The 20,886-nt window shown below is 43.6% G+C and overlaps 1 protein-coding gene across 8 annotated transcripts in view; it reads right to left on the bottom strand.

Annotated features, from left to right (window-relative positions):
- The window catches only part of pcdh19 (protocadherin 19), a 60,807-nt gene extending 40,715 nt beyond the window's left edge, over positions 1–20,092 (bottom strand). For 2 of the 8 annotated variants that reach the window (XM_020706432.3, XM_078953961.1), the window contains exons 1-2: positions 16,426–20,091; positions 14,159–14,273 (exon numbers count right to left, since the gene is read on the bottom strand). In XM_020706432.3, coding sequence (XP_020562091.1) covers positions 14,159–14,273; positions 16,426–18,572 — 2,262 coding nt within the window. In that variant the 5' untranslated portion in view covers positions 18,573–20,091. Of the gene's footprint in view, positions 1–13,945; positions 14,292–16,425 lie in introns of all 8 variants that reach the window. The other 6 variants (XM_004073037.5, XM_078953959.1, XM_011479902.4 and 3 more) reach the window with 4 other exon arrangements.
- Between the last annotated feature and the right edge of the window lie 794 nt (positions 20,093–20,886).

Raw genomic sequence — 20,886 nt, forward strand, 5'->3', positions numbered from 1 at the left:
TAAAAATGTGAGTGAAAGCTTATGCTTGTGTCTGCGAGACAGAAACCACTGTACAGCTGCAGCCTGTTCAACACTATCAGGCTCTCGCTGGCAGTCGTTTTATTCCGTTCTCCCCCAGCCCCCTATCAAAAGATGTTACAGTATAAAATGTCAACGAAAAAAAAAGAAGAGGCAAGTGAAGTAATCTCCGTCTCCGTTTTGATCGCACGTGGAATAATTGGATACCTCTTAGGCTCATTACACGAGTTGCCTGCCAGCCAAAAGACGGCTCCAACTGCCCCTCTTTATTCATGCGGAAGCTTTGAAAATACTGTTTCCTCTCGTTACAACTCTTTATGAGATGCGATGACTAGAGGTTCTGGTCCCTACATTAATGGAAAGTACCACAATGCCTTTGAAAATCCAATCTTTTTCAGCCACCACTGTCAAACATCGATTGGCAACTGTGGCGAGGAAACAGCAACAATGTGGCCCGGTGATAATGTCATCATGCTTTATCTCTCACACTTTTCTGGCAAAGCCATTTCACTCAACTATTAAAGGTATGGCATATGTGCAACGGGTTCATTTGGATCACTATTACTAATGGGCTTGTCTTTATAGCTACTATGCCTGTAATTACCGAGACTCTAATTACAATTACCATATTACCCAAATTAACCTTATTCTTGGTTTAAATCACCCGCACTGACAGTAGCCAAGACACGCCTATGAAGAATGGCACCAATGTCCCTTCAGATAAATCCAGCATAATTAGCCGTGTGCCTTACAGGGCTTGTGTGATGGTAATAATTAGAACTGCTAAAGCAAAGGTCATGCAAAACAATTTATGGAGGATGCTGACTGCATGGATAATGGGAAAAGAAGAGAGGCAGGGCTCAGAGGAACATGACAAACCTTTTCCCTCTTAGAGATGGAAGATGTATAGCAGTTATTTCACCCTTACTTGGCTCATTTTTTACCTGATGCACTCAAAAATATTGGAAAATGAGAGCCCATCTCAGTGGCAAGTAGACTCCCCGCTAACGCAGTTTAAATGGATCCATGATTAGATTTGAGGAAAGTGCTACAGGGTTTATGTGTGAACTGGTATCAGCTGAAATCGATTCGCTGCCTTTGAGGTGCGATAGCTGCTGCATCGCTCCGCTCTTTCATGTGTTCATCCGCTGAAGTTCACTGCATTCGTTCAAACATTAGGCCATTGCCAATAATTGTGAAAAACATCGAGACGGAGCGCTTGAGATGGTTTGATCCACCCAGCTGCACAGGTTAATGAGCTGAGTCAAAAATGTTGACATGCAGGTAAACAAGTGCTCACACAAAGGTGCTTCTATTTCTAAGCTGGCCCCATGTGGCTCGACTCTATCTGCAACTCCCAGATTGCTCCTAAGCTGAGAGCTCAGGGTTTGCAGTCTGGTTCCACCAGGGATTGGCTGCGCTCCCTCACCTCACCACCATTGCACCCTGATGAGATAAGTAACAACCTCACACTCAAATATAGCATCTCCAACAACACATATTCTTATGTGAGCTTGTAGATTGTTCTTTGTTCCCCGCTGCAGCACAACACCGCTCCCAAACTCCCAGCACTCAATACAACACTTTTGCAGTGGTGACTGATACAAACAACTATAAACTGGTAGGATGAAGTCTCTCTGCAGCTCCCTAGCTGTTTTTTGTGTTATATATTTTCACTAATTTTTTTTAACTACAATTTTTATAAAATGTTTACATATCTAATGATTTTTTTGAGCATTTAAAGTCCCACTCCGATCATCTTTTGATCTATTTTCCAAGCGTTCCGAGTGGTCTTTTAATTATGATTTTGCCGTTTTAAGCCCAAATCAGAAAACCTGTGTCGTTTCTATAGCTTCTGCAGAGCTACAGGAATTCATAAGTAAATTCTCCTCTGAGTTGTGGGCAGAACTGTTGGCACAGAGTAAATCCGCCCCATTTCCCATCAGATGCATCAGAATGGAGTGGAGCAGGAAACATTATTTTTCGTCCGCTCCTAATTCACAAGGATTTGAATAAAGACATACTCAGATATGCAATTTTTAAGTTAAATTTTCTTTTTATACAGTATGTCCTGCATTGTTAGAAAAAAGACACAATTACATTTTAAAAACACTAAAAGCAGCATTTTCATTAGAGGGGGGTCTTTAAATCAAAGTTCGATAAATACAAGGTTTTTATTTCAATATTTGATTTGAGACAGGAAAAGAAAAAAAGAAGAGAAAAAATATGATTACATTTGTACAGTAATCTTTTAAATATGAATCTCTAACCACTAGACAGCTAGTTTTTAAAGATTGTTTTTCTTTTACTGCTAAAATCCTAGGAACAGGGGGTAAAATGTAGCCTGAATCTGTCAAAAAAAAGGAAAACATCCCCCATAGACTTTCCTAAATCTTCCTAATCCCATGTTATGCTTTTTTTTTTCTGCAAAAACGATGGGAGCGAGAAGATGCCACTGATCCTGGGCAGCTACAGATTATCAAAAACCCAAATAAAACCAACTCAAATATAAAATTCAGGAACAAAATGTAAAACCATTATTTCGACCTGCACTTAATTGTCACAGAGGGATTCCCTTGTTTTGAGTTGATTGCCTTTAAATAAGGTTAATATCATATTCGTGTTACTTTGATCACTTAATCTTGACTGGAGCTCAGATTTGGATGCTCTCGCAGCATTAAATGCACATTTTCCAATCGCCTTCAGCAGCAAAAGCCTCAGTGAAACAGCGGTTCACAAATGAAAGTGATTCTTGCAAACAAGAACCTCCTGTTTGTCACATAGTGCTGTTAATTTAGCTGTTCTCCTTCACTCATGCTCAGCCTGCTGACGGCATTCACCGGGTGGGGGCTGAGGCAAATGCAAGGATCCATATGTCTTTGTGACTGCCGGGTTCAAAAACCGTAAACTCTGATTATCACTGATCTACAGTCGTCAAATGCCTAATCTCCGTGACTCATAGCTGTTCACACTGGGTGATGGTGACGGACCGTCCTGCCCCCACATCTCTGAAGTCCCAAGCAAGTGTTGAGGGAAGCAGTTATAAGAAGGCCCTTATCCTTTTAAATACACTCCCATAATCCAACAGCTGGGGGAGGAGGAGGGAGGCTTCAACTTTAAGGGATTTAGTCTGGATTATAGCTAGCCCTCCAAATTAAACCAAAAGTCCGTTTTCTGCAGTTGCTCATGGAAGCTGACAACTGGCTTGTTACCAGCACTACAAACAAGGCGAACGCTAAAGGTCTATAATTAGAACGTTTTCAAATCCAGCCACCACACGATTGCTCAAAGGAGCCCACAGCTAAACCCGAGCAACACCTACACATATTCCATCATTCTCTCCCCTTTCACTTTCCAGCTGACCTCCTGTGATTACACTCAAACTGTCTTCCATGTTGTGTACCTGCGGTGCGCTGCCAACCAGCTTAGAGGCAGACAAGCTTCTCAGCCAGAGCAAGGCTGCTCTGTCCCTGTTGATGCTGCTTCCTGCAGCAAAACAAGGCCAAATCTGGGGCTTAGAGACTAAAATAATCATTACTGGGTAGGGAACAAATGAAAAGTCAGAATGTGACTCCCATGCAACCCCCTACCCCCTTACATTATTACTGCTTTGTCTGCGGTCCTCCTGCACACTTAACATTTACACACATAAAAAAAGTTTGGTTCAAGACTTACACTAAACAAAGAAAAAGAAAATCGGGTTATTTTCTGGAGAAATGAATGTGTCAGTGCTCAGTGTCAGACTTGCAACCTGTGCAGGGTATACCTCGCCTTTACTCAACAGTAGACAGGACAGGCTCCAGCAACCCTGCTGTGAGGGATGTAAGGTGTGCAGCGGGATTAGAAAATGGATGGTAAATGAAGGCATTTAGAAAATAATGAAATGAGGGAATTTGAGGTATTTTTTGGGGGGAAAGTGGTTTAATTATAAAGTCCCGCTCTTGTATCCGTGCTAGTGACTTTACCGACTTAAATTTTATGGTAAGGAATGACGAAAACACTTTTGCATGTGTTGATGAGTACAAACTCCAAAATCTCCCTTTTTTTCTACAATTTTTAAATAGACAAGAGAAAATGTAAACTAATAAGCTAAAACCATCCCTTTTGTGTGCAAGCATGTGCAATAAACGCGTGTATTACCGTACACATGCTGATACATTACAGCTCGTAGTGATGTAACAGTCCCTGAACGAGATAAAAGCATTATGAGCTCAGCTCCTTGGTGACCTTTCTGCTTTGCTCCCCAAAGGAGAAGTCAATCTATGTTATTAAAGCACAAAGATTACAAGAAATCTTCACTTTAACAAGCACAGACACAATGCCGTCCCCGCTCGCCTACAAACCTGTGCGGGGAACAGCTAATCTCGCACTGCAGAGGATGCTGGGGAATGTGCTGCTCAGAGGCCGAGCACTTTTCATTCATTAACATGGATCCCCGTGATTCGGTATGTCAAGACACAGACGTGAGGTGCAAGTCAAGGACTGATATCTTTTTGTGCACCGCAGACAGACAACCTCTGTTGTTTTCTGATCTTTCAAGGGGGCGCCGTGATACGGGTGAAGTCTTTATCAATCCGCTGGCAGAGCAATAATAAATCCTATCTCTTATAGTGTTTTTAGATTCCAAGCCCAATCCAGAGTACATGTAATCTATTCTCCAGCACGCGTTCTTGTCTTTCTATCTTGACCTGGTATTACAGAAGCAAAGAAATGCTTTCCCACCTCTCTGAAAACTAGAGATGAGTGTAAATAACATGCTTGCGTCCTCTGTGAAAAGCCGTAATCCCGGGAAACAAACCTGAGAAAAAAATACAGCCCTCCTGAATTGTTCCCAGGAAAACTACATAATCAAAATGCAAAATAGCCCTTGATAGAAAAATGAGCTAGGTTCCAACAACAAATCCCCCACAATGAACATCAGCAAATTTCTCCCCTGAACTTTTATTTGTATTCAGTGTTTTCAGGGTTTTAAACGCAATCACAGAGCAGCCGGGGTCCCATCAATGAGCTATTCTGATTCCTGTCAGGCCGAATCAGACTTACTGCTCAGAGGTTTACGGACATCATGAATGCCAAAAGGAGCCACACACTGAAGCCATTAAGGGGTCCCACCGTCTCCTCAGACAGGGGGACAATGGGGACGGGAGAGGAGATAAAGGGGGCCAATAACAGGGGTGAAGGAATGGCTGATGCTGATGGGGCAGAGAAGAATGGGATAAAAGTAGAAAGGAAAGGCTCAGGCCCAAGACACTGGCCACACAGGGGCACAGTGAACAGGAAGGGGGGGCTCGGAGAGGCCTCCACTCAGTCATAGCCCATTAGGCTGGCTGGGTGAAAATGCTACAGCTCATTACATGCTTGCCTCTGTTCTGTGGATGAACAATGCACAATTATGCTGCCCTGCTGCTCCACTAGCTATAGTGCTGCATGCGGCTGAGGCGGCAGATATCGCTGCCGGCCTGCCCGCCGTGCTCATCAAACAGAGCAGACATGCACTTCCTAATGCAAATCCAGGTTTATGTCTGGAAACAAAAGCACTGTATGAAAGCTGGAATGAAAGGTGAGGAGAAGCGGGGAGACTACCCTGCTGCTAGAGTGAAGAAAACAAAGGTATAATGCAGTATTTGGGCTATTCACACAATGACGTTTGCTCTCTTTTGTCTGCAGCGCTCTCTTTAGAAAAAGGTAGACACGGAACAAACAGAGGATTCTTTTGTTTTCCGGACGGATTAAATTTAACTCAACATTATAAACAGGTGCCGCCCAAATTTACAGATCTAAGCATAGCCAGCCTGAAAGCATGGAGCACAGTAGGATTCTGAACCCAGGATTCCTCAATCCTAAAGCAAACTGGTGCCCCTCCCTTGTTTTCCATACTTACACATGCAGAAGTTGACATTTATTCTGATGGGGGAAATGCTAACTAACATGCTCCTGCTCCCTCTTAGTTTTAAGCAAAAGGCAAGACACTTTGAAAGGTCACGGCTCCCCCGTGTCAGAGCAAGCTGCTTAAAAAAAGTTTCTGTTAACAACAAGGATTGTTAGCTCTCCGAGACTCCCTCCCCCATTGCTTTTGCAGAGAGCTCCCTCGGCTACAATGTGGTATGAAATTTGGCAACCCCATGTGCAGCTATGGCAGGACAGAGAAACATAATTATAGGCCTGATATCCACAGATTCTAATTAATACCTTTTCTCTCTGCACATTTGGATGAAATTAGTTTTCGGTGCACATTGTTGTCATCAAAAGAAAATTGTAATTACTTTTCTCTCATTTTGTTTGTTCTTCTTGCATGTGTGTGTTGGGGGGGGGGGGGGGGGGGGCATAGATGCACACAAGGAAAAAAATAGTCCTCCCCAAAAAAAGGAGGTAATTCCCTTTCTTACAATTATCCACAAAAAGGGACAAACATACAGGAAAGGCAGCTATGTTTTCTTTTACTGCATGTCAGTGGAAATTATACAAATGCTCCTTTTGTAATTTTACAAAGCCACTGGAAGACAGGAGGGAACATTCCTCTTGACATCCGCTGACTGTACCACAGATACAAGCACTGTGAGCCTCCACTGCAAATAGATTTCACTCGCGGTCATAACAAGTCCCGGGTTTGAGTTTTGAAATGTGCAAGCTGACCTTTTCTTTTCTGCATTATTGTAAATACAGACATTTCCAGCACATGCGGGGGGGGGGGGGGGGGGGGGACCTGCATTAATGAAGGATGCTTTTTTCTTGGTTTTCATTTTTCCAAGGTTGCAATTTTTATATTGTCTACCCTTATTTTCCACCTCCTTTTCAATGTTAAAGAAACTTTTTAGCAAAATGTTTGAAGAGAACGTTTGTGTTAGCACTTATTCCTGAAAGAAACCTTTAAGGTCATACTCCAATCATCTTTTGATCTATTGTAAAAGCGTTCCAAGTGGTATTTCGACTATATTTATGCCATTTTAGCCCCCTAAAAAACAAACTCTTGTTTTCCAGGACAAACTTTGTGAAAAGGGCAGTAGTTCATTAGAAATTCACCTCTGAGTTGTATTTCTAGCAGCTCCGACCCCACATGCCCTTGCTTACACGCTGTACCTTACAGCCCCTCAACCCCCACCCTAACATTAGTGACGCAACAAAGATGGCGAGTAACATTGGACCTATGCAACCGTACAGTTTTGAGCCAAGTGCCAAGTTGATGCATCAGAATGGAGAAATGTAGGGTGTGGCCCATTCAGCGTATTATCACAAATAAACTCTTTTTCAGGTGGATTTTTTTATCTGTTCCTGATTCAGCACGATTTGAATGAAGAAACTCAGAAATGCAATTCTAAGCCTAAATTTCTAAATATTTTTCCTCTTTCATCAAAACGTTGCCATAAGAACATGTTAAAAATGCCAAAATCATCATTTTTATCAGAGTGACATATTTGTGTCAAAGAGTTTGATTAAGAGAGAAAGAAGTGGAAGGAAATCTAATTTAAATGGCTGATTATGGTCATGTAGTACTTCCACGGTTTAACAAGGTACGTAATGATGTTCCCTCATCCAGTGATAAGCATCATCACTGTGTCCATTTTCTTCAGTCCATTTAGCCTTTTCTCATTTACTGGTGGACCCATGATTCTGTCAGGCCGAAGCCATTACAGCCATTTCTAAACTGTGTTCAACATCGTGAGACCTTCATCATCGAGGAAAGTTCTCATTAGAGTTTTATAGTGGTTTTCTAAAAACTTTTTACTTCAGTTTCATTTTGTTTTGAAGTTTTCTTTTTTTATCTGTGCTTTCTTGTCATTTTAAAATCTTTAAAGTGTTATTGGACGTTTCCTAGCAATATTTGCGTAGCTTTTTGAACCCCTCTAGCAACTATTAAGAGGGCAGCTAGCAATAAAACAGCAAACGTTTTAAATTAGTTATTGGAAAATGATTAAAACATTTTGCACAGAGGAAAACTGGTCATAGAAAAGTTGTGGTCTTTACATCAATTTTTCACAGATGTATCACAAATGAACTACGTTAAAACCACAGAAGTATGAATAAACCACACAACAAACATGTAAAAACCAACATAAAAGCCAAAATTTGTGAGTCAATTATGTAATTTTAATGTGATACCTGTGCGCCATATACACAATTTAAAAATTAAACATTGATAAATTCATACGTGAAAAGTCCATTAGACATACATGGAATGGTCGTGGAAAGCCACAAACAAGGCATATTTGCAAGCCATAACTTTATATCAATATATATGAATATATATGGATCTGTTAAAGTACATGAAAATAATCTGATTTATTTTTTTGTGGATTTGAGCATCTTCCAAAAGCAATTTAATTGCGAGACAGCTGTTTCCCTTCGAGGTGAGCTTGATTTGTAGAAAGCCAACAAAGAAAAATATGTTTCAGGCAGAAGCCACACAGCTTGACTAAAAGTACTGACACTCTGTAAAGAAATCTTACCCCCCCCCACCCCACCCCCCCTCTCCAAATCTTCAACCATTACTCCCCCTGATTTGCCAATTTCCTACCACAATACTCCCAGTCTTACAACGCGTACAAGTCAAATGTGGTTAGAGACGCACACAGTGAGATGTGCATGTCAGACGCTGTCACTTGTGCGTTTTGTCCGTTAAGTGTTTTTGGCTGGGTGCTGCGATCCTAATGAGAAGGTGGCGCCCCAGCGGATGTGGGGGCTTCATGTCACTTTGTTCTCCCCCTGCAACATCAAGAATGACATGCAGTGATGGGGCGTTGCAGATTAGGGTCAAGGCCAAACAAATCAGAGTGTTAAACCAGCACCTGGATGAGCAGGAGCCGAAAACCATCTTGTTGAGTTATGTCAGTCCATCACTCACAGCCACACCAGCGTCGCGTGTTGAAGCTGATTGGTTGAGCCAACTAAGGGGTTTATCATTGTCACGCGGTTAATTTTCTTTTGACAGACACAGCTTTATTTCCCCGTCTGACACTTGAAAAGCGCAGCGATTCGGAAACCTTTGCCTCACAAATAACGTCTCTAAATAATTAAAAGGTTCATCTGCCACTCAATCAGTGCACATCTGAAGCTTTTAGAGACGAAGTGGTTCTCTTTGAAGTGCTCCAGAAAAGATTTCCAGCAAACACCTTCCCATGTTTTCGAAGAATAAATTAGAAAATAAAAAATAAAAAAAAACACTGACTTTACAAGATTAAGCACTCATGTCTTCTTGTGCAATATAAATGTTGTCAATATTTTCTTCCAACTAAGATTATTTTTACAAAATGTTAGGGGGTGAGGACATACATTTCAATGAAATCTTAAACTGTTCTCTTCCTTAAGCATTTGTTTATTTATTGTTTGTTTGTTTGTTTGTCACTTTAATGACCATTTGCAGTTACATTTTTTTTTGTTTTTCAAGATGAATTTATTAAAAATGAATACTTTTAACTTCACTTCATGCCAAAAAACTGTTTTTTTAATTCTCCTACATTGATCTTCTTGTACACTGTAGCAAATGATGACTCAGTGGACTTTCTAAAATGTCCAAGTCATTGATTTTCCTTACATCCAAGCTGATACAAAACTGAATAAAACACATTTATATTCATATTTTTGTAAAGAATTTCTCCAGTTGCCAAAACGTGTGCATCCAGCCACAACATTGGTGCTGATTCAAGAAAAAGGAAGAGGATTTGCGTTTTATTTGTGCCTAACTGCTATCGTTGCTGACTCTCAGTTACACTTTTCGCCAGCAGCGACGTCCTCAGCTTGCTGTCAGTTAGTTTTATTTGTTGGTTGTCCAGGGCAACAAACAAATGACGCTGATGTTTCCAGATGCAATCTGTAGAAATGTAATTTCTAATTTTCTGGCCTGTCCTTTTGACTTCTTTAGAATGCTAATTCATTATTTATAGAGACTGGGAATAGCTGCTGAAATAAGAGAAAAATGCTAACTTTTTTATACCAAGACCGTAACAGTGATTCAAACTGACATCTTTATTAACGGCAAAAATAAAAAAGCGGACATTTCAGCAGGATGCATGCAGCATCTCAAACCCAGTGCCAGCATCACTGCATCAAAGGTCCCACCAATGTTTGATTACTAAACGGGTTCGATTATGCTTCTCTATCTTGAAATGCTCGCTCATAATGATGTAAGTGGTTGTGTCCCAGCGCATATTTCAATTAAATGTGACAGTAAAAAAAGAAACAGTGTCTCCTCGTGTCTAAGGGGGAAGATTGGCATTTTCAGCAGACGTGTAAGATGCAGTGACAGCATGACATCTATTTTGCATGCTCAATATGACACGTTTGAATGCTCGCATGCGTATTGTCCTGATGTGAAGTGATAGAAAGGAATGTGCAGCCTCACTGGAACCACTCCCCGTTGCTTTTTCCTACATCAGCATCAAAAAAGACTTCCGAACCAGCAGAGAAAAACAGCTCGGCCGTTTCACAGAGATCTTCTGTCACTTTTTTATGTTTTCGTTTTTCATATTCAGTTCTCTTTGATTGGCTTGACGAGATGGACATTTTCCTTCTATCTTTATTTGTTTGTCAGGATTTGGAGCCGTCACTGCGGCGGAGAATGCGCTCCAGCATCATTAGGGCTTATGTAACACCAAGACACAGAAACTGGGAGCATATTGAGCATCTGGACGATGAATGCTGCAGTTATCAAATAGCTTTAGCCTGTGGGACACGCTAAGTTCGGCCTCCTTTTTTCATAATGTCACATCTTAAAGCGGATCAATAAAGTGAGATAACTCATTTTTCTGCTGTTCTCATTACACGGCACAGGTCTGAGAGGCACAATTTGAAAATCCAGAAATGCACTCCAGCCAAAGGCTACACCCTTACTGTATAATTATCTACCTCACCAATTAAACCATGGAAGACAGCTCCATTCTCCTGTAGGGATTTGTATTAGTGTGACCACAGACAGGCCTAACAAACACCCTTTCAAAACAACAGATAGCGATGTTCGAGGAGTTATATTCTTACGCACATTCACACCAGGGATGATCCAAAATACACAATGCAACTGTAAGCATGAGGCCTTTGGGGAGACCTGTCACCGTTATCTCGGTCGAGTCTGCTGCGTTTGCGTGCGTGTTTTATCTGCAGGAGACGCTCAACGCTCTGACATAAGCAGGATGCTCACTGCTGAACAGAAACCGACAACAGTAGACGCTCATTGATCAAAGAGGTAAAGTACAAATAAACACGAACTCATATCCTCCTTCATGATAGTAGCAAATCAAATCAGACGGCGGCGTGATGAACTTTTTTAAAGGCGGCGTTTTAGCAAACTCACAGGGAACTCAGTGGTGGAAAACAGCAAACGGCCACTCTGCTGAGGATAAATGAATAATGGATAGTTATGAGATTGTCCTCAGGATGAAAATAACTTTTGAGGAAACAGAGCAGCCTCAGTAATCACAACAGTGCAGCCACTCGTGTGTTCTAACAGTCAATGGGATTCGGGTGTGAGGACTTGTGGAGTCAAGTGGTTTCAAGCCCATGCTTGCTCATTGTAACCAAGCAATTATCAGTCGTTACACCATGGTTTGTTTGCGCTATAAATGGAATTATAATTAAAGCAAACACATTTTTTATTTAGGAACAACATCTGTATGCACTGGATAGCTTCTGTCTCTCGCAAATGTCACAATGGGAGGGAAAGAAAAACAAAGACAACTGTTGTGCTGGGTCGCTCTGCTGGAGGACCAGATACGTTCCTGCTGTGGTTTTTCCGTGAACTGCCAGTTGTAGCTCACACACACACAAAAACACACACACACACACGCGTGCGCTCGTTAGGTTTATCAGTCCAGCGAAGAAGAGCAAAGAGCGGGTCAAAGAGATGTTTGTCACCATCAAATGCAAGAAGAAGAGAGGTGGAGGTTGCATGCTAAGCAGCTCTGGCATCTATCAAGCCAATCTACTGCCTCCAAGAAAAAAAAAAAAGAAATAAGGAAATGCGGTCAGGGCTCAGACACCTGGCACCGAGATTCCAGATTCAACCTCCTTATCTGCCCTCACAACGCTCCATCAACTCTATAGTTGCATAGTGATTCCTCAAAATCAATCTGCCTCTTTTTCATTAGCTGAAACAAATAAAGGCTGTCCTAATCCAGCAGCTAAGGCACTTTTATTGGATGCTTCAGACACAGATGCTTCAGGAGCAGTGGCGGAGCTGGAACATTCTATATGGTGGGGGCGAATACTTTGGAAGGCTGGCAAATGAGATCAGTGGAGAAGAAGGTCATTACGGAAAGGATCAAAGGGGCAAAGCCAAAGATTTGAGAGGTTCAACGTTTTATTTACAAAAATACTGCTTTTGTTATTTTTGCAGTGCTTAAGGAAGCTTGTAGTTATTATTTCTTAATTGTTGTCAATAACTATTCTAATATTGACTCAATATTGGCGTTTTGTTAAGGGGGTAGCTGCCCCCCCTAGACCCCCAGTAGCTTTGCCCCTGCTCAAGAGATTTTCTTCTTTTTTTTTTACTTTTTTTTTTCATATCTGCAATTCTCTGTGACTGAGAGAGTGGTAGTGACCTGCAAAGCACCACCTATAGCAGTAATCCCAGCACATGGGTCACTGCGTGTTCCTGCTGAACCTCCCACATCTGAGAGCGTACCACCACAAGGCATTTCCCTTTCTTTCCACTGGTGTTTTTTTTCCTCATACACTCTTTCATCAAGCAGCGAGGATGGGTCCGGTAAATCAGCATGCCTGTAAGTGGGTCTCATTGACCCCTCAGTATCCAGTTGTGCCCGGCTCTCTCTGAATCATCCAGTCAATATATCAATACCCATCTTGCGTTTTGCGTTTCAAGACCTTCAACCCCTCCCCAGAGCCTGCACCCCCATCTTGTCCTCTCTGAATGTCAAGCAGACATGGGACTCATCAATTACAAGAGAGTGTTTGGACCTCTGCTTTATTTTGCTGCTTTTACGAGCGAGCGCCACACACATTCTCACGCAAATACACACAACTCCCGCCATCTCTCTCTGTCTGTGTCACACGCAAACATAAATGTCCCTTTCTCCCATGAGGGAAGTGGGTCGTGAACAAAAAAGAGAGGGGTTTTCAGAAGAATCCAAAAGAAGGGTGAATCCAAAAGAAGGGTTCATGCGCAAAAAAAAAATCTATAAACTAAAGATCAGCAGGTGGGCATACACCTGTCAGCTCAAATAGTCCTTCAAGTCAAACCCTCATGGCTCCACTGGAGCCACGCATGGCATGTCAGGATAACTCAGCAGCTGGCTGAGCAGAGTGGCCACGCAGCAGCGCTGCAGCCAAATGGACGACATACAGATTTAAGCAATGATTATTCTTTCTGTTAGCGCCTGCAATGATGTGTGGTGCAGCTGATTAGCCGAGTCAATACATCTGGCAGGTGCACAAGCTCCTGTTCATTTTGCAGTGCACACACACACACACAAACACACACAACAAAGAAAAAAGGGAAGCGAGTGCAGTGAGAGGGGCTAAATAATCCACTCTGTCAGGCCTCCAAATTCTGCTTGGCAAAGCTCTCTCATCACAGGTCAGCTTCAGAGTCTGGACACCTTGAAATGCCTTGAAGGATTCCACTCGACTGGCACTCCTCTGCCATTTCAAATAGCTCAGCTTTTCCATCAACAACAGAGTGAAATTTCCCTGACACAATGTACTTTGGTGCAGTGGAATGCTACATACCAGTAGGCCCTGAGATGTGCTGAAAAGAGCTCCTCCACTCTACTTTGATAAGATTTAGCTGGATCAAAGAACCCGAACAATGGTCATTAATGGGGGAGTAAATCCACAGAGGTAAGTGTGTCTTTGTGGCTACGCTGCATTAAATTATGGAAATCAATTTATAAATCAATCTCCCCACTTTTTCCTTTCCTCCTGACAGCCAAGGCAGCCCGGCATTTGGATGAAGCACGGAGCACACTGGATTGTATCTCACCTCAGGCAGTGGCATGCCGTTGATGATGAGGTCTGGCTGCTGGTGACTCTGCCCTGTGAACGGGTGCTGATAGCCATGGTTGGGAGCTGCATTGCGTGAGTTCTGGTTCTCCACGTTGAGGAAGGTGCTCTCGGAGCGCCTGCAGCCCAGCGGCAGGCTCTGCTGGTGGTAGTCGAAGTAGTTGAGCGGGGAGGTGAGAGACGAGCAACTCACCACGTTCATCTTGTCCGTCTCCTCGACGTCTCGTGGCACCAGCCGGATGTCGTTCTTGCTCAGCTTCTTCTTCTTGCTGGACTTCTTCTGGTTACCGTATGAGTACTCTGCCACCCTGCGCAAGTAGAAGAAACTGAACAGACTCAATAAAGCAGTGCTCTGCCTTGCCCTCCCCTGCCCACACGGTCAAAAAAGCTCAACCATCATGCCAGATGGGGTGCTCTCCAACCATAGCTGCCAGGGAGAGAACGCCACACCTTGGTGACTTCCCACACCCGGCTCGCCATGGAGCTGGTCAGCCCCGGCTCGGTTGCATTTGCGTGCTGAACAATTGACATGTCACAAACAGGCTGACGATATTCAAACATGCCAAAACCACAGAGGCGAAGCAAAAGAGCTGCAACTCAACAACACTACCTGTGTCATGTTCAAAACAATCACCCAAGACTAATTCACTGTTTTCCTTTAAGTTGCAAGCAAGCCCATACAGTCCAGTAATAAAGGAGAACTGCAGATTCAGATCAGTTTAGCTGCTCTCAGTGACTTCTGCAAACTTAAAGTGAGTATTTTGACTGTAATATGAGCAAATGAGCAGCACAGCCATGCTTTATCAAAGGAGCCTCAGATTGGGGTAAATGTGCAGTCGTTGCACAGCTTTGCATGCTTTTTGCAGGAGAGTGGATGCTAAGCATTCTATTGATCTCTACAAACCTCACTAGACAGATTTCATATCACTTGAGTGTTTGCATGTGTCCGTTGTATCTCTATATTAACTAGAACTCAAGAAGGGGCCAAATTTAGCCTTCATTGCAGAAAAAAAAGTGTTTTTTTTATTTCTTTCATAAGGAGAAAATGAACTTGCAACACAAGTTCTTCACTAAAAAGCTGCGAAAATCCTCTGTCGCACCTGAAATCTCCATTTATCACTTTTCTTAGAGGTTGCATCTTTAGAGCTGCTACATTTTCCTTCCCTGGATTCAGGGGAAAGAAACCGGGCAGCTGCAAGAAAGAAGGAAATACTTGATCTCCTTTTTATTCAGCATTTTAATGCTCAACCCTGAGCTGGTGTAGAAGTCTGGGATGGGGGGGACTTCAGAGTAAGACAGACTGACAGAGGACAAGCAATAAATTGGAGATAACTGCTCCTGGTACTCGAGGTGGCGACAGAAAAACCGAGCACATCCGAACTAATTAAAGCTCCCTGCAGTGAGACAGGCTCACACAAGGAGAGCAAAGAACTGGGAGCAGCTCCGAATTTACTGTTGTCTGTCACTACTTCTCTGCACTGAACGTTTGACTGACAAGAAAAACAGAGGATAAAAAAATCGCTTTGATCAGAAACTCATATTTTCAAATGAAACGCGCCAAAGAACTTTTTCAAAAAGACATAATGGCTTCACAGGTCAGTAATTTAACTACTGAGGCCTTGAAATGTTATGAATCAATGGTAAATGTGACAACTGCAAATGAATCTTACACATTTGAATGGCAATAAATAAATATGGAGAAAATATCGACAGTTTTCCTATTTTTGTATGATCACTACTGCTGCCAAAATGACCTCAAATCAACAAAATTAAGTCAAGAGAAAAATATGATTGTAGCTTCAGGTTAAATTCTCAAATCCAATCTATATGTAAATGTACAGTGGAAATGTGGCACATGCGGGGGGTGAAAGCTAGAAGTGATGCTGATGAGTAAAAAGAGAATCACCATTCATGCCAAATCAGAAAAAAGAATCTGCTCCTTGACAAAAAACCACAACAAATCTGGCTTTCACTTTGTGGATGAAAATCTATGATTCTGATGCACCTAAAACGACAAATATAGGAGGAATGTCCATCATCCCAGCAGATTAAGGATGATAACAGCCAATCAACCGTAAAACAATAAATGTCTGAGACTGCCATTCAGTCAAGGGGCGCGCGGGGGGGGGGGGGGGGGGGGGGGGGGCGTTAATTGTCCGGCAACACAACTGCAAATTGAACATGACAGTTGAACCGTCGCGTTTATGAGTCAATTCGTCACAATGGAAGGATTAAATCCATCAATCAGGCCCCCCCCTAGTGCTGGAGCGTGGGCCTCAGCAGCTGATTTAAAGCAGCCGGGTTCATTTAAGTCTACCTCAAAGGAAAAAGAAGGATCTGCAGTTCCTCTCTTACATGCTGAATGATAGAAGCAGTTCATGGAGCAAACACACACACACACACACACGCACACACATTTATGCGTGCATGCGCACGCGCGCGCGGGGAGTGTGTCAGTACCTGCAGTTGTATGTCCGGATCTCCTTGTTGTCCCTCTTGCACTTGACTGCCACAAAAATCATGGTGATGAAGAGGATGGCTGCGATGGAGCCCAGCGCGATGATGAAGATGAGGGAAAGGTTGACAGATCCGATAGGCTCCTGCGCGTTCAGGTCTGGAGAGAGGTACACCATGATGTAGGCCGAGGCGGACAGGGAGGGCTTGCCGTGATCCCTCGCCACCACCGTGATCTCGTATGAGGATTTGGCGTTTTCTCCAAACATCCGGGTGGAGCGCACCTCTCCGTTCACCTGGTCGATCTCAAAGAAAGCCCTGTCCCCCTCCGAGATGGTGTACGTCAGGCGCCCATTCTCCCCCTCATCATAGTCATCTGCTTTGACCTGGGTCACCATGTAACCCACCCCCGCGTTTCTCGGGATGGAGACCTCCGCTGTCCCGTTAACCAGCGGCGGGTTTGTCATCACGGGGGTATTGTCGTTCACGTCGAGCACGACAATGCGCACGGTGGCGTTACTGGATAGGGAGGGGTTGCCGTTGTCTCGTGCCAAAACTTTAAAATCAAAAGTTCTAGTGTACTCGTGGTCGAAGGATCTCATGGAGTAAATGCGGCCTGATGGGTTGATGCTGACATATGTGTTTACATCCATGTGCTTAATCTCACCGGGGACTATGGAGTAGGAAACAGTGCCGTTCATGCCCAGATCCGGGTCTTCTGCTGACACAGCGAGCAGACACGAACCAGGCAGGTTGTTCTCCATCACCATCTCCTGATAGTGGGGCTTCAGAAAATGGGGCGGGTTGTCATTTTCATCCGTGACTTTGACAACCAGAGATTTGGTGGCGCGTAAAGGAGGAGTGCCACTGTCCTCCGCCTGGATGGTCAGGTTAAACGTGTCTTTCTGCTCTCTGTCCAGCTTCCCATCAACAAGTATGGTGGAGAAGCTCTCATATTCTTGCAGTCTGAACGGAACATTGCCCTGCAGCCTGCACTGCACTTTCCCGTTTGCGCCAGAATCCTTATCTGACACCCTCACGAGCGCGATGACATATCCACGCTGTGCGTTCTCGCTGACTTCCACCATCTCTGTGTTGAGTGAGAGCAGACTGATGACAGGTGGATTATCGTTCGTATCCATCACATTCACTGTGACTTTGCAGTGGGCTGGGATGGAGTTGGGACCTAAATCTTTGGCTTGGACGTCAATCTCATAAATTTGTGAGGTTTCATAATCCAAAACGCCGTTGACTGTGATGATCCCGGTTCTGGGGTCAATTTTGAAAGCCTCCCTCGTTTTCTCGGTGACGTAGCTGTTGAAGGAGTATACAACCTCTCCATTGGTTCCCTCGTCAGGATCTGTTGCGTTTAGGTCTATGACTAAAGTATTGATGGGAGAATTCTCCATCACATTAACGGTATAAACGGACTCGTCAAAAACAGGATTGTTGTCATTAGAGTCAATCACCTTGATATTTAACTGAACCGCGCCTATCTTCGGAGGGTCTCCTCCGTCCTCTGCGCTGATCTCATACGTGTAATGAGACTGGGTCTCTCTGTCTAAAGATTTTTGCACAACAAGCTCAGCAATTTTTGACCCATCACCCCTGGTTTTAATTTCTAAACCGAAAAGCTCGTTTGGAGTGATTGAATATGACTGCACTCCAAAGATCCCCGAGTCAGGATCGCTTGCCCCCTCTAGGGGAAACCTGGTACCAGGGGAGGCATTCTCGGAGATTTCAATGTCAATGTGGCTCGTTGGGAACTTGGGCGCGTTGTCATTCAAATCCTCGATTTCGACTTTGATCACACAGATCTCCATCGAGTTTGACATCACTTCTAGGGAAATAATGCACTTTGGGTTTTGTCGGCAAACTACATCCCGATCTATTTTCATCTGGGTTGTAAGGATACCAGCAGGACTCAGTTCCACCCATCGTGGTTCCGAATTAGAAATCACCCTTAAATAGGGGGGCTGCGGTGCAATCTGAAAGCCTTGCTTGAGCGCGTCCTTTGTCACGTTTCCAATCACGGACCCGGGCTTCATCTCCTCATTTATTCCGTATTTTAGGTTAATTACAGCCTCGGTTACGACCCAAGACAGGAGGAATACAGTAGTTATTTGTATTAATTCCATCTCCTTGCCCTGCATTGTTACCTGTTGAGTTATTTCTCTGCCTAATAAAAGTCTTAAAAATTACGCAAACGGATGCGCGTCAGAGAAATCTGGCAAAATTACGCACGCCAGTCATCTTAATACAACATCCAGGAAAACAAAAAATTTGTGTAGATGACGGATACCTCTTCTGCGTGTAGATCATATCATGGTCGGGAAGCTTTGATTTGAACAAGTGATTTAGCTTATTTCACTCTTCTGCCATCCTTTTTCCTGTCTACTGCAGCGGGCGCAACATTGAGGTCGACAGCTTCACAAAAACATGCTGAATCCTCTCACAGTAGAGTATTTGACCGAGTAAATCCGCTCAGCTCCTAACAAGCAGCAAACTGGACTTACACTTGACTCGTTTGATGAACTGTGCATTTTCAAGTTGCAGCTGAGGGGAGGGAAGGAGCTGGAAGTGCGTGGAGTGGGAGATGAGAATTCCTCTGAGCAAGTCCACCAAAAATGTGAACCTTCCGCGCAGGATTAGAAGTGAAAGTTCCCGTTAAATTCTCCTCCCTGGTGATCATTCAGTGTTTAACTCGCAGTTTGGATGCACATCTTGTTCTGAGTGATTCATCTACAAGCTGGGGCTATATTTCCTTCTCAGTAAAGAAGCTGAGCATGTCTTTTTCTTTTAAAGAAAACATTGGACATCTGCTGAAGAAAAAGCAGAAAACCTCTGCAGCCAAAGTCCGAATGTTTTATTTTTCTTTTGGGAAGAATGCAGAAGCAGGAATGTCTCATCACATCTCTTAAGTCCCGGACACCTTTTTATTTCCAGCAGATTTCGTCCCCATAGGAGGTCTTCAAGCTTTACGTACTAATTAAATCCTCAGTGTCTCACTTGAAAAAAAAAAAGATTCTGTATCCCTATGTTCAGTAAGAAAACAAAAAACACTTTAAAAAAAGAAAACAAAAATATCCTGTGTGTGAACATGGAGCCAAAAGGAGATGATGAAGCGGTGCCGGAGCCTACTGTGCGTTTAAAGCGCATTTCATGATGATCTGCAGCAAACTCAAGCGCACCACCTTATATCCAGCCGGGCAGATGCAGAAAAAGAAATGTCCATTCCTTGCCAGTAGGTTGTCTAGTTGACTCCAACAAGCGCTCCTCTCGCTCCGCTGGTGCACACTGGCAGGCGCGCAGCTCAGAGCTGAGCGCTCAGTCTCAGGACCCGCAATCCTTCCAGCCAATCAGGGGTTACACAGGGGGGCTGGAGCTGCTGGTGGGTGGGGCAAAGTACAGCAATGAAACCCGGCCAACTACCTGTTCTCTTGCAGACAAGAGTCAACGCGCAGCATCTGTGCTGTAGACAGTCGCTCCAAAAAACAAAACAAAAACGAGGGTCTTGGGTGCTCCAAAAAATAGAGAGTAGGTGGGTGTTCTTTGCGCACAGATTTCATTGGAGCAACTTTTTTTTTAATAAGAAATGTTCTTTTTCCAGACATACTTTGCAGCTCTCTTGCGTTTTCTGCCTAGCGTTCCGCATTTAACCAAATGTTAACCCGGTGATCCAGATGCGCTCCGACTCAAATCAACCGGAAGTTCCACTGACGCGTTTAAGGGCTTCTTGAACATCAGCTTCTATTCAACACAGAAACCAACACTGCAGGTGTGAGGATGGTTGGGATGGAGCAATGTGAAGACATGTTAATCCAAGACAGGATGTTTTTTATTTCCCTTTGCAACTAATTTAAGGGGAATTAATTCTATCCAAACTTTTTAGATGAACACATCACTTACAGACAGATACAGCTTTAATTAAAGAGGCAATTAGTTTGTATCCTATGAAAGATAACACAACTTTGTGTCACTGAATAAAATCTTTTGGTAATAGGGTTAATCATGACATGGGATCTGACCCCCCCATCATCACAACAAAAGGAACAACACATCAATAATGCTTTTATCTCTGCTCTCTTGTCTCCATGTAATTCAAAGCGACATTAGTTCAAACCGACCCTCGCCGCGGAAAAGTATGGCCCCCCGAATATGAAGCTCCTCAGTGCGCTCGCAGACTGCCCCCCCCCCCCCACCCCCATGGCTGAAATCTCAGTTCGCTTATTCAGATAAGGGAGAGCTGCTTCAAGATGTCCCCACCCTCTTTTTTCTGTCTTCTTCATATGCTCAGACTCCCCCATCACCACCACCAGCAGCCAGTCAGCCCGACTCTCACCGGCTAAGCCTCCATACTCCATCGGGGGAAAGGAATAGAAGGGAAGGAGTTGTGTGTGTGTGTGGGGGGGAGGCCGATTTCAAAGTCACAAGGGTGACACCTAGCGTCGGCAGGCGCCTCTCCGT

This window comes from Oryzias latipes, chromosome 10 (assembly GCF_053564925.1).
Source record: "Oryzias latipes strain Hd-rR chromosome 10, Olatipes_Hd-rR_3.1".
Classification (NCBI taxonomy): Eukaryota; Metazoa; Chordata; class Actinopteri; order Beloniformes; family Adrianichthyidae; genus Oryzias; species Oryzias latipes.